This window comes from Alosa pseudoharengus, unplaced genomic scaffold, assembly GCF_046254945.1.
Source record: "Alosa pseudoharengus isolate Yale_2024_CS ecotype anadromous, Long Island Sound unplaced genomic scaffold, YU_APseudo_1.1 YU_APseudo_1.1_scf_13, whole genome shotgun sequence".
NCBI classification, from domain to species: Eukaryota; Metazoa; Chordata; class Actinopteri; order Clupeiformes; family Clupeidae; genus Alosa; species Alosa pseudoharengus.
The window spans coordinates 2,995,851-3,014,977 of record NW_027468598.1 but is presented as its reverse complement, the minus strand read 5'-3'; the positions used below and the strand labels follow the sequence as shown (position 1 = coordinate 3,014,977).

The 19,127-nt window shown below is 40.1% G+C and overlaps 2 protein-coding genes across 4 annotated transcripts in view; one reads left to right on the top strand and one right to left on the bottom strand.

Moving 5' to 3' along the window:
* The window catches only part of brca2 (BRCA2 DNA repair associated), a 65,808-nt gene extending 48,810 nt beyond the window's left edge, over window positions 1-16,998 (bottom strand). For all 3 annotated transcript variants that reach the window (XR_012986490.1, XM_076281828.1, XM_076281829.1), the window contains exons 1-9: window positions 16,828-16,998; window positions 15,117-15,202; window positions 14,809-15,030; window positions 14,361-14,433; window positions 14,227-14,273; window positions 14,081-14,109; window positions 13,870-13,981; window positions 13,730-13,782; window positions 140-227 (exon numbers count right to left, since the gene is read on the bottom strand). Coding sequence is in view for 2 of the 3 variants with exons in the window: in XM_076281828.1 (XP_076137943.1) it covers window positions 140-227; window positions 13,730-13,782; window positions 13,870-13,981; window positions 14,081-14,109; window positions 14,227-14,273; window positions 14,361-14,433; window positions 14,809-15,030; window positions 15,117-15,150 (658 nt within the window). In the remaining variant the exon portion in view is untranslated. The remainder of the gene's footprint in view (window positions 1-139; window positions 228-13,729; window positions 13,783-13,869; window positions 13,982-14,080; window positions 14,110-14,226; window positions 14,274-14,360; window positions 14,434-14,808; window positions 15,031-15,116; window positions 15,203-16,827) is intronic.
* Window positions 10,144-12,918, top strand: LOC143122193 (putative RNA-directed DNA polymerase from transposon X-element). The gene is given in 4 exon segments (XM_076283051.1): window positions 10,144-10,147; window positions 10,384-11,272; window positions 11,274-11,570; window positions 11,572-12,918. Coding segments are annotated over 4 exon segments (2,346 nt in total). The 3' UTR covers window positions 12,728-12,918.
* Window positions 16,999-19,127: the final 2,129 nt, after the last annotated feature.

Below are 19,127 nucleotides of genomic sequence, written 5' to 3'. Positions count from 1 at the left end.
AGATAATGAGTTATACAGGAAATTTGCAGCTACACCTATGTACCTACACATTTACAATTTAGCAAATTACCAACTAGTTAAAAACGGTGTGGGGTGGGAGGTGGGGGATTAGTCAACCCCTTAACACTAAGTTAGTCACCTTTAGCCTCCTCAATGAATGGCCTGCCCGCTTCTGATGTTTCCAAGATATCATCTTTGAAGACGGGAGGAAAAAGCTGCCGCACAAACTAGAAGAGAAAAAAAGATTAATCCTCACATCTATCGAGTACTTAAAAACGGCTTGCATTTTTTTTGGTTACAACTAGTGTCATGTGTGGCGCAAAATGTGGACCTGTCGGGCCGTGTGTGCTTTACAAGTCTACAGTTCTATGCAAAGTGTCTATCATAATGCTATCCTGTACTGCATTTTGTCTTTAAACCGAATGATTAAAGGATTTCATATTGAGGCATATAGTGTAACTTATGTAATGCAAACTTACTTAAATAAGAAACAGAAACCAATTTTATAAGAATTAGACCTGAATTCATGATGTATCCTGTGTGTAGATTGAATCTAATGTATGTATGTAATTATATCTTGTTTTATATATTTTTTGTATTCATTGTATCCAGCACTCCGTAAAATGTCTTGGACTTGACTCCATTGTATCTGGAATACTGCAAACGGGAATAATCACTTAAAGTTAACCAAATATTTCTTTATTAGGGCAGGGCAGGCATATTTCTCTTTTAAACGCATACAAGTTCAACTAAATTAAAGAAAATGACCCATAGACAGGACCATAGGCCTATGTAAAACTGAACTGAAAAAAAAAATTGCCTAAACACTCTGCTGCAATATCAGCAGTCCAAATAGTCTTGATCAGATTTCCCGGGAATCCCGTCCCGACACCCTAACATGTGCCTGACTCTTTTCATACTTCTCTTTACTCTTTCGTTTCGCCTCATCCAATCCTCATCGTACCACCTGCAAGCGACGTCCGCGGAAACTCTGGGTTCAGGAGAAGCCAAGGATCCTCGCAAGATCGTACAGCGTGACATGAACTTATTATTTTCTATCCCTTATTTTCCTTAAACTCCTTTTCCAATGTTGTTTTACTACTTAGGTCAATTTAGGTTAGCTTATTGTGCCTCCTAGCCTGGCGGGCCATCCTATATCCAAAGATTGTTAAGGCGGAGCAAGATATTTCATCAGGAGCCACTTCCGCCTTCACAATCCCCCTTTATGCAGAGCAGAGGCAGCGACTGCTCCATTGAAGTCTATGGGCATAGCTCAGAATTTCACCACATATGCTAAGGTCTTGGTTCTATAGAGTTAGGAATGTGAATTTCGGGCACGTTTTCATGATCCTCAAACCCTTATGAACATTTCAGGTACATTTTTAGCATTTTTGAGCATTCCAGTCTGGAGAAAATCGACTTTATATCAGGTGTGCACCAGTTATTTATGCCACTGCTGTTGGCCGGTTGCAACGTACGCTCATCAATACGTCATCGACACGCCTCTTTATGCAGACAGGATTCGATCCCCATTTCGCGCCCATAGACATGAACTACGACGAAGTATCTTGCTCCGCCTTAACAATCTTTGCTATATCATTGAAATGTATAGGGAGGGAAAGTAATCTCATCGCCATCTAGTGGTTGCGTTCCTAGAGTTTAGCGGAGTGGATGAGATTTTTTTTATAGAAAAAATATATCTCGGTGCACATTGGGATCTTAATTTAATGCCTTCCATTTGTTAGGCACTGGGGTCACCTCTATTGCTTCAAGTGGCCATACCTTATTTTTAGGATCAGTTGAATTGTTTTGAGTTTTTGTCGTATATGGTGATGATGAACTACAGTTACATGTGACGTCACAGGTTTGGGCGCTTAATAACTGGCTTAACATATTTTTGTAATAACGGAACGTGATGTAAACCGCGTGGTGATAACCTTTATGTCTGGATAACTGGTGTTGTGCTTCTACTTACATGAAGAGCTGGCAGTAAGTGTTAAGTGTCAATGCTAACCAGGCTAATAAACAAACCATGCTACCGTGAGTAACGTCGAAGGGTAAAGTCACGTGACTTCTTTTGTAGTTCGTTTATGAAACAAAAGGAGCAATTTCGATTTTTTAAAATAAGGCAAAATAGGGTCTGACATTTTCACAGTTAGAAGATTATTACTGTATAGACACTGAAAAATATTTTTGGTGGATAACATCGCTGATTTGGCTTCACAATATTTAAAAAAAAAAAGGTCTATGGGACTTAACATTGGAGCTGCTCTTCGATAGGAACGCAACCACTTGGGGCGCTGGTTTTCACTTTCCCTCCCTATAGTCTGGAATCGAACCATTCACCTCGCTTAATCCAAGGGGCGGGCAGAGAATTGTCTTTCAAACTGCCTAGGCATGCAATAGGCCAGCGCTACGACCATATCCGTATCCGGTCGGCAAAACGGCAAATACATCGTTCTTCGAAAGGAATGACTTAAGTGCATTGTGTTGCTCAACTTTCAAAGAAAAGCACAAGTCCAACTCCTCCAAAGTTGACGCCAACGCCGATTCAAACAACCGCTCTTCGTTCGCCATAGCCACCTTCCTTGTTGTTCACCGTCGCAGGACTGTAGATATCCTGTTAAGCCCGCCTTAAGACTCTCTAACAAAATAGAGCGCTGTGATTGGATGACGTCCACGCGTCAGCCAATAGAAATCCCTATGGTTTGATACTAGACGTACAGGCTGAGCAAATTAATTTGCCGCAGCTAGGTTGCGTCTAGATTTCTAGGCTATGTGCCTCCTCCTTTTATTCCGAAATCAATATTATCCTATATAAACTTTTCACTATATACAATAACCATATGATCTGGTGTTCTGATTCCCATTAATATGGGACAAGGGTTTTTCTATGATTAAAATCTAGTGTTTGGTTGTGGTGATTCTGCAGATCATCAAAATGAAACCAATGATTGTGCCAACTTTTAAAACCCGTGTCCTCAGACAATCTGAGATCAAACATCTCTGAGCCTAAGCTACCTGTTGAGACCTACAGTGCCACTTGAGACTGAGCTGCTAGTGGTTGGCTCCAAATCAGCTCGTGCTAAGATCCTTTCACCCTTTGTGTAGATGGCAGCACCATCCCTTGCTCCAACCAGGTCAAGAGCCTTGGGGCCAGATGTACGTACATTTGCGAACGTAGCGTTATCAGAGTCATGGACAAACCGCTGTCAGACCCAAGTTTAACGTCGTATTTATCAATCTTTCAATCCATAGTGTAAACTGCGCCTTTCTCTGCCTTTCTCCGCCCATAAACGCCATTTACGAATGTCCACAACTGAACGGCAGAGCCTACATACAACGCAGTTAAATGAAGTTAACTGATGACAACATTAAAAAGAATCAAACGTTTAGCGATCATGAAATAATACCATACATGATAAGATGTCAACAAGCAGGGAGATAATGAAGTTCAGTAGTTCTACTCAAACTACTTGTGCACGTAAGCTATGGAAAATTGGTCAAATCTAGCAAGTAGGAAAGTTTAAGTCAGTGGTCCCTAAACTACGGCCCGCCACCTCATTTTGGGTGGCCCCCCAAAACATGTCCGTGGTATATAGCATCTGGCCCGCACGGGAGTACGACATCGTCAAACTAAAACCTCCGTAATTTCCCCCATTCATTCTCTATGGCGAGTCTTAACAGTGCACATGGCAAGGAAAGGCAAGGCAGATTTATTTATATAGCACATTTTCGTACCAGGGCAATTCAAAGTGCTTCACACGCAAAAATAAAAAATGGGAAAGTGCATTTATACTCTAAAAATGTACATAAAAAAAAAATTGTACAAAAATAGAGTTTTAAATGTATATTGTAATACTCTTTTTGTCCACTGGTTGTTTTGGCGCTGTTTCTGCTACTATACAGTACCTGCAATCAATATAAGAGGCCTATGCTGACTGCATCAGTGCTCAAAGTATTCTAAAAGTTTATCAATTAGGTTAATAACTGACTAACTTCTATTCAAGTCATATTTCTGGGACTTTCTGGGATAATTATTTCTATTTTTATTCACTCGTTCAAAAGAGTTCAAAGTTCTCATCAGGTGAGTGAAAGTAAGAAAGGTGGTCATTTCAGATGTTTTTGCCAGCACTTCATAAAACTCTCATAGTTTGAGAACTTGAAATTATTTTTAGGATACTGTATTGCTTGTTCACAACTTGAGCTCAGAGTTCAGAGTTCACACATTTTTGAATAAAATACTTTTGGGACTCCCTGCTAATACTTTTGGGAATGCTAAAGTCTTTTTATTAATATTATTTTATTTGAGCAACATTTTACACTGATATGGCATGATGGCAACATAAACACAGCTAGCAATAGTATTAAATTGCAGTAGCCTACTGTATGATTAAATGTAATGGAATATTCAACTAAGGTAGACTGCTGTTGTTCACAGCACTAAGCTATTTATGGTTACTGATATACTTCGAGTCTCTGGCCCTCTCTTAGAGCAAGGCATAGTGAGCTGGCCCTCGGAAGAAAACGTTTGAGGACCACTGGTTTAAGTGAATGACGTGAAAGTGAAAGTAAGACATTCGAAAGGCCAACGACAGTAAAGGTTGCTTTTGATGGAACAAATACTTACAAAACTGGTGCTCTAAATAGCGATTCTGTTGTCTTTGAAAGGTTCTCTTATTGACGCATTGAACTGCAATTTGGATTAACACCTGCTTTTACAAGGTGGAAGTATTTAGGCGCAGAATAGACTTGCGCTTTCAGGAGCAGTCTTTGTACATACCGCGGAATACATAATTAGGCGCTCTTTACGCTTCCCCTCCCATCTTTTTACGCTAAACTCCCACTTTCCCCTGGACCCTCCCATGAATGCATATGCATGACACGAAAAAGGCAATTAGCCATTTTCAGCTCCCGCGACAGGCAGTTTGCGCATTTACATCATTGCGGCCTGTTTGTACATACCTCGCAATGATTTTACACGCATATTGCGAAACAAATAAGCCTGAAGTGAGGCCCTTGGAGTCATACTGGACAATACACTTTCATTTAGTGCACACATAAACATATGTCTCGAAGTGCCTTTTTCCTCTAAGGTACATTGCATGGCTTCGCCCAGAGTGTAGAAGTCCTTGTAAATACGTATGTGACATCCCGCCTTGACTACTGTAATTCCATCTTGTCTGGAATCCCTAATAAGCTACTCCATCGGCTCCAACTGATTCAGAAGTCTGCAGCAAGGACTATAATAGGCTCCAAATCCACTAGCCATGTAACACCATTGCTTATGCAACTGCACTGGCTTCCAGTTGCCTACAGAATATGTTTCAAAGTCCTGCTCCTGGGCATACAAGGCCCTACACAATTATACCCCCACCTACCTCACTGATCTCCTGGAAGTTTATACCCCTGCCCGCTCACTGAGATTTTCCTCAGCAGGCCTACTGCATGTCCCTAGTGTGAACCTCAGCACCCTGGGAGAGTGGGCTTTCAGCTACATCGCCCCCCAGCTGTGGAATACACTGCCAGACTAAACTGCGACTCAATTACCGACTTTAAAAACAGACTTAAAATCTCTTTAAGATGGCTTATGGAATGGACTGACTGACTTTTACTTTTTATTTTTCATGTTATGAGATGACTATAATTTTAACAACCTTTTTGTTTGTGAAGTGATCTTGGGTGTCATGAAAGGCGCTTTAAAGGAACCTTATGTAAGACTGTGGCCAAAACTGGTACTGCAATCACTTTCAAAATACTGTAGAGCGGTGTATCCCCCTCCACCTCCTCCCTGACTGGCAGAGCTGGCAACCCGGATGCCGAAACACTACTGACTTCGTGATTAGTAGATAGGTGGAGGGTGGCGCATCAGGCCAAAACACAACATGACATCCAACATCAGTTGAGGGCTGCAACTTCACTTTTTAAATGACAATATCCTGGCCTTACTACTGTTGTCAGTGAAGTATTTGAAATGAACATGATTTCTTAATGTCTAGTGACATATCAGGGCCATTTTATGATTCATTGAAATACATTTCTTACATACGGTTCCTTTAAATAAAATGTATTATTATTAGTAGTATTATTATTATTATGAAAAAGTATGTGAACCCATGCTAAAGTTGACTAAAAAGAGCAATAAAAAAAAAAAACATCTTTTGGAAATTTATCTTAACTCATTGGAGTGCCAAAAACGTAATATTACATTTTTCCTTCCCATGCATTGAGTGCCAAAAACTTAATATTAAGTTTTTAGCTTTTTTTTTTAATTACTAAACTAGACACTCTAACACACCTTATATGTGATTTTGGGAACTCTGTGATGAATGGAAATGAAATATATGACGGTCGAAAACTCATGAAAACGCACAATCTGGACATTTTATCTGGACATTTAATCTTAAAACTCTGCTTTTGATGGTTGCCGCTTTGGGTTGAATCAGTGACACATGCACGTCAGGTCAAAACCAGGCCATTTTCGTGGGTTTCGTGGGTAGGTGGCAGTCTCGCCAGGTCTCGCTAGGTCACTTCCCGGAAACTTTACAGGCAACACTTCATATTTCATCAAAGACGCTACATCTCCATTTCTAGAAATAAAACAGGGATTTTGATGAAAACTAGCCACTGTTTAGCTTGGGATTTCTTAGGAACAGAGGCATGTAGAAATAAACGGTTTGTACCCACTGAGAGCTTAAAGTCTCACCTTTCAAACAAGCCATAGTATGTGTCCATAGCTATAACATAGAATATGCTGTGGCTCTACAAAAATCGTCAACAATGATCAAGATTGCTGGCACTATGGGCCAAAGCTTCCGAAAACAGCGCGGCATTCAATGAGTTAATGCCTTAAAGAAGCCCTATGCAGGTCTGGTTATTCCTTCGCTGTTTCTGGGTTTTCGCCTGATTTGGGCTCGCATTATTCACGACATAGCTCCCCCTGCAGCTTCGGTAGCAAGTGACTGCTACACTAAACCCCCACTAGCTAGCATCAATAAACCAAGATAAACACATAGGGCATAAAATTCCTGTTGGTTGTCCTGTTGGTTGTCAGTTGAGGCCAGGCTTGGAATTTCACCATTCTGGGGGCAAGGCCACTTGGCCTTCAGTTGGGCATATTTGGTGGGGGGCACAAAGGCCACATGTCAGGGCACCAAGGCCAAAGTTAACTATACAGTAGTAGGCTATAAAAATGATCAAAAAATGATCAAAGTTGCCTATTCACTGCAGTAGACCTGCATCACTGTATGAAACATTACAAAAACATGAAACATGACATATTACATGTAACTGTAAATCATCTGATCATCTAATAAAAACAGATATCTAGGCTATATATAAAATGTATTTTATATTTGGCCTGCTATGAAATCATGTATTGAACAATTTAAATGTAGCACAGCTCAGCTTTAAGAAACTCAAATAGCCTAGATGCATGCTTAGCATTTTGTGATCGATCATTAAGGCTACTTTCACAAACTCTTAGTCAGCTGTCCTCTGATTTACCAATATCTAGGCGATATTTGTAACATTTATTTTGTATTTGGCCCGTTATGAAATCATGTGGAACAATTTAAACACATTGTAAAACTTAAAGCCCAAATTTGGAGACATCCATGCATGTCGAAATTTACTGCAAATTCAAAACTGGATTACTCTGGAACGGCTAACTGTACAGGGGACTGCTTTACACCTTTGTGTTCGGTAAGGTCTGCTGTTTATTCTGATATGTGGTTTGTCATGTGTTAAAAGAAGGGTTCGTGAAGTATTCCACCGAGATAAATGGGTAGGGAGATCATGGACGCAAAACCTTCAGTAGAATGTATGATTAAATTGAATTATATTATTTACTTTTCTCGCGAACCGTTTAACACAGCAATTATCGGCTAACATCGTTTAAAAGCTGAGAAAAAGCTCTTTCATGTGATACTTGTGATGTCTGTGTGATGAATAGCTACTTCGCGAGTAGTTCAACTGAGAAGAATGGGTGAATTTGGACGCACTTTCTTGCGCTGTCACTTTCTCCACTGCGTAAAAGACTAAATTAATTTGCGCTGTGAATGCTAAGATTATTTTGACAGGCCACAGGCTAAATAAAAATCGCTATTAGTAGGACAAAGCAGAATATTGAAAGAAGGGGGCACCAAGGCCACCGTGGCCTGTAAACCTATGATTTTCAAAGGGGCTTCACGGCCAACGCAAGGGGCTACGACGGCCATGGCCGTCGTGGCCGCCGTGAAATTCCTACCCTGGTTGAGGCCATGGGTCGGTAGGGAATTTTTTTTTTTTTTTTTTTTTTTTTCAGTGGCAGTAAGGGATAGGTAGAAAATCAATCCCACCAGGATTTCGCGAGGTTTTTTGAGACTGTTGCGACCTAAAATGCCTGGATGGAAGTTGCGGTGATTTTAGCTGTTTCTTGTGGAGAAATTGCGGGAGGAAGTGAAAATTGCAAAAATAGTTTAAATTTAGGGCAATTAAGGTTAGTAAGACCAAAATCACACTGATAATCTTGATGCTTATTAAAAAGGATAATCAAAGGTAAACAGTAAGGATTACAGAAAATCAAAGTAGGCCTACTTTATTTGTGAAAATGCTTTGACTGAGGTCATTCACAAAGCATTATAGTAGAACTGTCCAAAAAAGACAGTCACCTAAAGAGATGGCATCATGTCATATGTTTCAATACATTCATATATTTTGTAATTCATATTAAGTTCATATCTTTTTAATAATTCATAGTCTGTGGCCTGCATAATTACTAATAGCCAAGTAAGTATCTAGTAATTTCATTTTGATTTAAACTATTTGACTACACTTCTGTTTAATGTCATTACATTGGTGGTGTACGTCTAATTGACTGCCTGCCCCTTTAAGGACGTGAGAGTAGCCTAAGTACATTTCTGAGTGGATTGGAAGGCTTGCATCTCACTGTGTTCGGCTACGAGTGTAAATCACTTTTTGCATAGTGCATTACGATATGTGGATGCAATTGGGAATGTCTTCTATGTCATTAGTTAAAATAAATGTTAAAAAAACAACTCGAATGAAATTATTATTGGATCATAGAAGAGGTAAATGTCTTGCAATTTTATTAATTTCTATGATTTTGGTAGCACTACTCAAACTAAGCCCACAAGCTAGCAAACATGACATAAGCTAAAAGGACATATCCAGGTAAACATTTGCCAATGGGTTGCATAGCCTACTCAAAAATCAGTAAACCAAGTAGGCCTTAATTAACTTACTTTCATAGCCTAGGTAGGTTAGCAACACCAGGTTGATAGATGCAAGTAAGCAGATCATTAACGTTAGCCTTCTATTTATTGTCATCAAAACTGTAGAGGAACGAACACGTTAGGGCAGTCTTTGGTGTCATATGCAAAAGGTGCAGAAGTAAGTGTGCCATCTGGCTCAATATTCTGCGCGAGGGACTGTTGTGGTAGGTGAAATTTCACGGTGAAACTACGATGATTGGTCAAATTTGCGAAAAAGTTGCGGTGTTTGGACAAAATTGCGAGTGCCTTGATAAGTGACGAAAACAATCGTCTTAGTGAACAGCTGTGCACAGGCTACTTTGTAAAAGAGAGAATACGCTCATCCCTATACATAACGCAAGGGGTAATTAATGTAATTATAGTTCGCCTTTTATTTGTGGATTTATTTAATATATTTAGTGTTATTTCTTCCCCAAGCTCATAAAATAAATTTGGGTCGCACATAAATTGACAGGGTCGGTCGGAAACCGGAACCCAAGAATTTTTTTTTTTATGCCTAGGGCTCACAATAAAATGGTCGAGCAAACACAGTCACACAGTCTTCTTAGAAACTACAATCTGACTACATTTTCGAGTATTTCCGCCGAGTTACATCCGGATGTGTTCGGACAGTGACCAGAAAGTTGCATATTCGAGAAGCACTAGGGGGAGACGAAGCACCCACCAAACGACCCAAAAAGTGTTGTAGAACCATCAGAACGACTCTCAACCTGCATAATTAAGGTCATTTTTGCTAAAATTGTTGCATAGGGCCTCTTTAATTAAAAAAAGAGGAAAATCCAACCTTTAAACCTTCATCTCTCGTTGCAAATCAAACCAGCTATTAGGCTAACTGAAATAAAACCCATGCCAATCTCTAGGTATGGTGATGGGTATGTGATGATGTGGGGCAAGAATACTTTTCAAGAAAGTAATGGCCAGAAATGGCCTCCAAGATTAGGCATTTTTAAGAGTGTAAAAATTTTACAAAATGAAAGGTGACAAAATGTATGAAAACAGGTCTTAGTTTTGGGACGTAAATATTAGGTAAACAAACTGAGCAAAATTTTAGACATTGCAGCAATCATTTTCCTGGATTTTGTCTGATTTGACACGGAATGACCCAAAGAGTTCACTAAAAAGTTTAATGACTTCCTGTCCTTACTCTCCTCATTTAATATCACACGTGTCCACAGTCCTCCTACTCACAAGGCTGGTAAAGATCTTGATTTAATTCTGGTACGTAACTGTAATACAGACAACGTTTTGGTTAATTCATTACATGTATCGGATCATCACTTTATCAGATTCTCTGTGCGTCTCCTGGATAACCCAGCAGCTCCTCCTCCGATAATTTCGTTCCGGCGTAATCTCAGAAGCCTCTCAAGCGACCATTTTGCAACATTAGTAACATCTGCTTTACCTACTCCTAGCTCATTCTTGGCACTTGAGGTTAATGACGCTACAGAGACTCTCTGCTCTACACTGGCATCTTGTCTGAATGCAGCATGTCCTCTTTCCTCAAGACCTACTCGTTCTAAACCTCGCCATCCATGGCTGACGAACAGTATAGTCTCAGTATGAAAGGAACTTAGAGCTGCTGAGAGGAAATGGCGTAAATCCAGAGATGGAAATGATCTTAGTAACTACCTGTCTTTGCGGTCATCCTTTTCATCCACTGTTACACTTGCAAAAAAGGCATTCTATCAAAGCAAGATTGAGAGCGCCACTGACAGTAGAAAACTTTTTTCTACTTTCAAATCTCTTCTCAATCCTCCACCACCACCATCAACTACTTCACTGTCAGCAAATGACTTTGCAACATTTTTCACTGAAAAAGTTGCTAAAATAAGTGCTCAGTTTGATGCTCCTATAAGGAGGGCTTTGCCTTGTGTTAGTATGACCGCATCATTTGACTCTTTCTCTCCTCTTGATGAGGAAGCAGTCTCTCAATTGCTTCAGCGATGTCGTCCAACAACATGCCCATTAGATCCTGTCCCGTCCACTCTTCTACAGTCTCTCACCCGCTGTTCTACCAGCAGTCACACATGTATTTAATGCTTCACTCAGTTCTGGAATAGTTCCTTATTCTTTTAAACAGGCTAGGGTTACACCTCTGCTAAAGAAAAGTACACTTAATCCAACTGAGGTGAAGAACTACAGACCTGTCTCCCTTCTTCCTTTCCTGTCAAAGGTTTTGGAGAAAGTGGTCTTCAAGCAAGTTTGTGACTTTCTTCATCAGAATAATCTACTAGACCCTATGCAGTCTGGTTTCAAGAGTGGCCATTCTACTGAAACTGCTCTTCTGTCTGTGACAAGCATTGAGAGTAGCTAAGTCCTCTGCTCAGTCATCAGTATTAATTCTACTAGATTTATCTGCAGCCTTTGATACTGTTAACCATGACATTCTCCTATCTATACTATCTGAACTGGGAATTTCTGGAAAAGCTCTTGACTGGTTTGAATCTTACCTTAAAGGGCGTTCTTTCAACGTGTCTTGGCAGGGACAGGTATCTAAGTCTCATGACCTCACATCAGGTGTGCCTCAGGGATCAGTATTAGGACCCTTGCTTTTCTCTATTTACACCACTTCCTTAGGTGATACCATTCGCTCCCATGGATTTGACTATCACTGTTATGCAGACGACACTCAACTTTACCTGTCTTTCCCACCTGATGACTCTAGTGTTTCCCACCGGATTTCTGCATGCCTTAAGGATATTTCAGCCTGGATGAAAGATCGGCACCTTCAGCTTAATCTCTCAAAAACAGAGTTTTTGGTGTTTCCAGCTAAAACAGCTATTCCCCAACAGATTAACATCCAGCTTGACTCAACTTCACTGACCCCAACTAGATCGGCACGAAACTTGGGCGTTGTAATTGATGACCGACTTAACTTCTCTGAGCATATAGCTTCTATTGCAAAATCATGTCGGTTTATGCTTTACAACATTAGGAAGATCAGACCTTATCTGACACAAGATTCCACACAACTTCTTGTTCAGACCATGGTCATCTCTAAGCTGGACTATTGTAATTCACTATTAGCTGACTTACCCGCTTGTGTAACAAGATCATTACAGCTGATTCAAAATGCTGGAGCATGCCTGGTCTTCAATCAGCCAAAGAGGACACATGTAACTCCTCTCTTAGTTACTCTCCATTGGCTCCCTATAGTAGCCAGAATTAAATTTAAATCTCTCACTTTGGCCTATAGGACACTAACTAGATCTGCTCCTAGTTATTTTAATTCAATAATCAAGCCTTACATCCCCAACCGCCCACTGCGGTCTTCTGGTGAGTGTATGTTGTGTCGACCAGTCATGAAAACTGGGTCTAATTCCAGACTCTTTTCTTCAGTGGTTCCATGTTGGTGGAATGAACTGCCCAGTGCTCTCCGTTCCTGTGGTAGTTTTGGGTCGTTTAAGAGGGGTCTAAAGACATTCCTATTCAACATATACTTAGTTGTTTAAGCGCTTATGTGTTATGGTTTATATAATGTTGTTTTATTTTAATTGGGCTGTTAATTAATTTGACATTATTGTTTATTATTGATATTCTCCTTAATGTAGTCTTAGCATGTCATTGTTTTTATATTATTGATTGAATTGACATTATTGTTTTATTATTGCCTTTCCCCTTTTTTACATTGCTTTTAAGTGCTTTTTTATTAGGCTATTGATTGAATTGATATTATTGTGTACTACAACTATTCTCCTTACTATATTTGACCTACATTTTAATCTGTTCCCTGTTCAATTTTAAATATTACTATGTTGTTTTGTATTTATGTGTCGCTTTGGACAAAGGCGTCTGCTAAATCCATAACCATAACCATAACCTGTTGGCCACACCCCCTTACAAATGTCTCAATTAAGAATTGGTCTGGTGTTTGTAAGGCTAGTTTCATGCAGCTTATAGATAAACTCATGTAATAGACATTAGGTATATTACACGCCAAAGTATTGCTGGTCACTAGTGAAGACAGACTAGGGGCTGCACAATTATTGCAATCGCAATATGAACCAGCGTAATTACCAATTCGCAAAAGCTACAAATAATCGTACACAGTTCATTTTGTCACATTTCTGACTTTTATATTAATTTCATCCTCCTTGACTATGCCACTTCAGGTTGGTGGGTGTGTGTAGTGTGTGAGGGGCACAGAAATTCTGATTGGTGAGCTTCATAGTCGGTCGGGGATGCTGTGCTTTTTGTGCATCAGGCGTGCTCACCATTCAGGGGTGGCACAAATTAAACAGATATTTTGAATATTGAACGGAATCAATTCATTGACATTCAAAAATCATATCGCAAATCACGATCACAATATCCGTCTGAAAAATTGCAATTATAAGATATTACTAAGATATTTTCCCCAAATCATGTAACCCTAAGACAGACAGTGAATTATCAACACTATTAAACCGTAGTGCACCACTCATAAATCACCAATTAAATTTTAGGATACTTACAACTATCCTTTCTGCAGAAGTCTTGACAGCTGAGCTTGGTTCTTGTCTCTTAGCTGCACCAAAGTGAAGAAGAGATGAGAAATGCAGCAAATATAAATAAATATATTAATAAAACTTAAAAATTGTTTATACACTCTTACATAAAATGAGGGTTGGTGTCAGAGATGATGGGGTGTTAAAAGAACTGCTCCAGGACAGGTCGGGATTGATCTGGGCACCAAGGCTTTCTGAAATTCGCTGTGCAACTTCAGACTTAAATACAAAACACAAAAACAGGGCTGTTGGTATTTCAAGAGAGCAATGCAACATGATATATAGTATTATACATGGGAAAACAGATGTCTTCTTTACCGAAAATCTTTTAGGCGTTTCCACTTGTTCTGCAACATACAAAATAGGATCAAAACCAAACTACAAAATGTTGTATTTTGTATATTTGACAAAAGTAAACACAGCTCTGCACACCTCACTAACTGAAGGAAGACATCAAAGCTTACCATGGACTATTTTTAGTTCAGTACTTCTTTGGTGATTGAAAGGCCCACTACATGACAAGCAGAGAAACAGAAATGATCTTTGAATTTTGAAGAATGTTACAATGATTTCTTTAGTGATCCATTCACATACATACCTCTCTTTTTCTGATCCAAATGGGCACAGGCTAGACTCCTTCAATAACAAGACCTGTGCAGATGCAGGTGTTCCTGATATAACACAGAAGATAAAAGTTGTTGATCAAAGTTGAATTGTTGGTTGAAGTTGTCCATAAACAACCAAACAAAGTGTTTACAGCTAGGGCTGCACGATATCCAGAAAGTTTGGTCTTTGGCTTTGGATTTGATATCATATAGATTTCATTACGCTAAAAATAAAAATCTTCACATCTGAGCCCCTTCGTTTTTCTTCTATGTTCTACCCTTCTACTCGTAGACCTGATACTGACTGATATTATGATTACCCATAACTGTCAAATACTTTTCTTTTAGAAGATAGCGGACTATCAGTAATCTGTGGAAGCCACAGGGCTATAAAAAGACAAATTCAATCATTTTGAGCGGCCGTGAAAATGTATTAGTTACCTTTCGTCAAGAATTCTGGAGAAGCTAGTGGTGGCTTGTGGAGGAGCTTGGGTGTAGATGTCTGACTAGCCAAAAACATTTCTGCTTTAATCCCTGGAGGTTTAAAGGCGATGTCATGGCTTGATGGTCCAGTTGCCATGGATTCTCCCACATCTGTTTCATCCTTTCTTGATGCTTTCACAGTCAATTCCTCAAACCAATTAGGGGCCAGGGGCCCCAAATCTGACATTAAAATAAGAATCACTTTAAGCAAGAAACGGCAATAACTGTGTTATCTTAATAATTGCACAGAGCAGACAAGATCTTACCTATTTTGGTGTTCCATATACATGCTTCAAACATGCTTATGGCCTGCTTTTGACTGCAGGTCAATGTCTCTATTATAACAATTGATCTGTGGAATATAAGGTTAGATGTCTGTCAAAACATTGTTTTTCAGTTAACATCAACAATGCTGTATTTATTTCCAATATCTCCAGACTTCAACCAGTTCTGCTGACAGCTGAAGCAGCAAGAGACAGAAAGAGGTAAAGCTGTTGGAAAGGAGGAGGACAGCAACTAACATGTTGTTGGAGAGTGTAAGAGAGAGGTGTGTGTGAGTGAGTGAGTGAGTGAGTGTGTGTCTGTGTACGTGTGAGAGATGTGTGTGTGTACGTGTGAGAGATGTGTGCGTGTGTGTGTGTGAGAGAGAGAGAGGTGTGTGTGAGTGAGTGAGTGAGTTGTGTGTGTACATGTGAGCGAGATGTGTGTGTGTGTGTACGTGTGAGAGAGATGTGTGTGAGTGAGTGAGTGAGTGAGTGAGTGAGTCCTGTCTGACTTTCTGATTCTTTTACCCTTTCTTCTCTTAACACTCACATATGGAAGGCTTACAGACTTCAGCTGATGCTGGCTATGCAAGAGTCTATCAAACCTGATTTAACAGAGATCTTTGCACTTTGTGCTCTGAAATTCCTTTCAAATGGCTGTAGTCTAGAGCAGCTGGCTGAGCAGGCTAAGCACACTAATAAGCATGAATTGATGTGTATTTGACAATTTTGAGCATTTAAGGGCATGCTTTCTTGCTAAAGAGATCACTCATTGCCCTAATAATTGTTTTATAATGTTATATTGTGTATGTGCACCACTTTGGCACACTACCTTGTAGAATACATCTGCTTTTTATCTATGCTACAATACCAGAAATGTAAGGTTTATGGACAAAACACTAAATTTGACCTTTTCTGAATTTGACCTTTGATTAGGGTCACTAAAACTTTCAAGAAAAAATGGAGACATGTTTTGTTTTTACTCTTAAGAACCCCTAGAACCAATATATAATATTCTCTAAAAATTAACAAGCGAAACCCACAAGCCCCCAAATTAGACGCATAGGCTCCCCTACTAGGGTGACTCAGGAAGGGTTATCATTATCATACCAAATTGTTATACAGGCATGGATCTTTTCAAAAATGATAACCTTTGCCACCTTGAGTGGTATCGACATCTGGTCTGACTAATAGATTTCCATTCAATGCGTGTACATGTAGCAAATTCAAAGTTCCCGGATGTGCCGGTTGAGCTTATGAGATAGATGATAGCTTAGCTGCTACACTCAGACATACACTCAAAACACCCTTTGGCGATATCATAACAATGTGACAGATATTCTGGTTGGCCACCCTCTAAAATGTAAAACAAGTTTTTACTGACCGACATAGTCTATTAAATTGGCTGTGCTGACCTAGCATGTTACCACACGTCTGTCATCCATGCATGCCAACAACTGGTGTTTGTATTTATTTTTACACGTTGACGTTACAACTTTTCTTTCCCATTCACGCACGCGGTCGTCCCCAGTCCTCCATTTCCAGCCTTCGATTTCTTACACAAATGCGATGTAACGTAACGTAGAATAAGTTGACTTGTTAAACTGACTGTTCGATTTGCTGTTGCCAGCAGCTGGGTGGCTGGCTAGCAAAACCAACAGCGGAGCTACTAATGTACTGTCGGCTCAAGTTATAGTCAAACACTTATTCTTACCTCAATCACTTTTCCAACAATCGGCCTACTTGTCGTTTTTGGGACACCAGTCAGTTCAGTGCCTCAACCAACAATTCAAATTAGTCTACTCCACCGACAAGAGTCCACACACTCACTAATTAATAAAGTCTCTGGACTAGTCTGGTAGCCTAATTCAACAAAACCCGCCAATGTATGGTCTGGAGGGAGAGGGAGTGTCTGGAGGGCTGGTCTGATGACGTCAGAGTGGAGTAGCATTCGAGACAACTCGGAACACAAATATAATAGCAGCAATGCAACATTTTGGATGCAGGCAGAATAACTCCCCCCCCCCCCACGGACTATCCTGATTTACTGAGCCGGGGAAAGGCCATGTGAGCGGCCTATTTTCTGGATGTTTTGACTTGCGAGCATGTTTTCCGTGGTCGTGACAGCCTGACAGGCATGCGTACTCAAAAGGGACTAAATCTAAATCAGTATAGTCCAGGGATTCCCAAACTGTGGTACGCGTACCCATACGCGTAGATTACGGTGGGGACGGGTGGGATATGTCCCCACCACTATTTATAATTTGATAGATTACGGTGGGGACGGGTGGGATATGTCCCCACCACTATTTATAATTTGAATTTTGTCCCCACCACTTCTAAAAAAGTGCAAACCAATTGCGACCGAAAAAATCCCCACATATGAAATCATCGAGTCTAAACCATGCGATAGGCGCGCACAACGACATCCTCACAGCATGCAAACCTGCCTGGATATGTGTGGATCGAGTGTTGCGTGGTTAAGGTTTTTTAACATCCGCACCCACCCGACCCTCCAGTCATGTAATGCCTGCTAGAGTTGACTGTAGCTCGGAATGCAATCGGTTGCCATAGGCTAGTAGGCTATCCTAAAATCCAGCGATAAAACAAAGCATGAACTCGAGGGTCGGTCTGGCCTATATATGTATATTGTAATGTTTACAGATAGGCTATCTAGGCGATATTTGTAACATTTATTTTGTATTTGGCCTGCTATAAAATCATGTAGGCCTATTGAACAATTTAAACACATTGTGAACCCCAAAGTTGGAGACATGCATATAGACATTGCTGCAAATGTAAAACCGGATTACTCTGGAATGGCTAACTGTACAGGGGAGTGCTTTAAACTTTAATTAAAACTTTAAACTTTAATTACACCTTTGTGTTCGGTAAGGTCTTGGGTTCGGAAAGTTCGCGAAGCCAAGATGAATGGGTAGGGAGACGGGCGCAGGAAATATGATTAAATTAAGCTACTTTTCTCGCGAACCGTTTACCACAACAACTAACCACCAACATCGTTTAAAAGCTGAGCAAAAGCTCTTTCGTGTGATACATGTGATGTCTGTGATGAATAGGCTATTTCGCAAGTAGTTCAGCAAATTTGGGTGGGACAGAAATACCTTTACAGAGCAGCATATCAGGGCTGGCCATATCGGCTCTGATGTAGCCTACATTGATTTAAATGCATTATCGCTTTACTACCCAACACGCTAACAAGAAAGAAAAGAAAAAAGAAACCAACGAGCTTATGTCACGATTTCCGATATGCCTAGTCCTAGAGAAAAGACAGCTATTGGTAACCTAACAAGTAGTTAGTTGTCCCAAAGTTGTCCCAAACTTTGAGACGACCCATACTCGCATTAACTGAATCTTATCAACCCGAACTGCGATGTTCCAAACAGAGTGACAGGATGCAATGTCTAATAATCTCACTGCCTATGGCATAACTGATACAGTGCGCCTAGGCCTACTGTTAAACACCTGAAAAATATTAAGCTGCTGTTTTCTTTGACGAGCACTAGGCCTACTTTTGAATGATTTATGACTGAATGGAACGTTGCGTTTTTATGCGCCCGAACTGCTTATCACGTCGTGTGACAAAGTTTACACCAATCATCATCTTCTAATGCAGTGTTTCTCAAACTTTTTCAGACCAAGAACCACTTAATCAATAAAAAAAGCTTCACGGACCACCTAGCTAAAAATAAATAAATAAATTAGACCTACTTCAATAGTAAATTACACAATAGGCCTACTCACTGAACCACTTTGATTGTATTATTGTGTCAGAGAATTCATATGATTTAAACTGCCATGGCTTACATAGGCAGTGTTGCAGAAATGTTTGGATTTACATACAAGTTGGTTCAATATTGCAAACAACTCATCTATATTATATTTTACCACGTCTGCTCGCGGACCACTTGGGCTAGCTTGCGGACCACCAGTGGTCCCCGGACCACACTTTGAGAAACACTGTTCTAATGTATCCTTATGTTGAGATGTCCATTC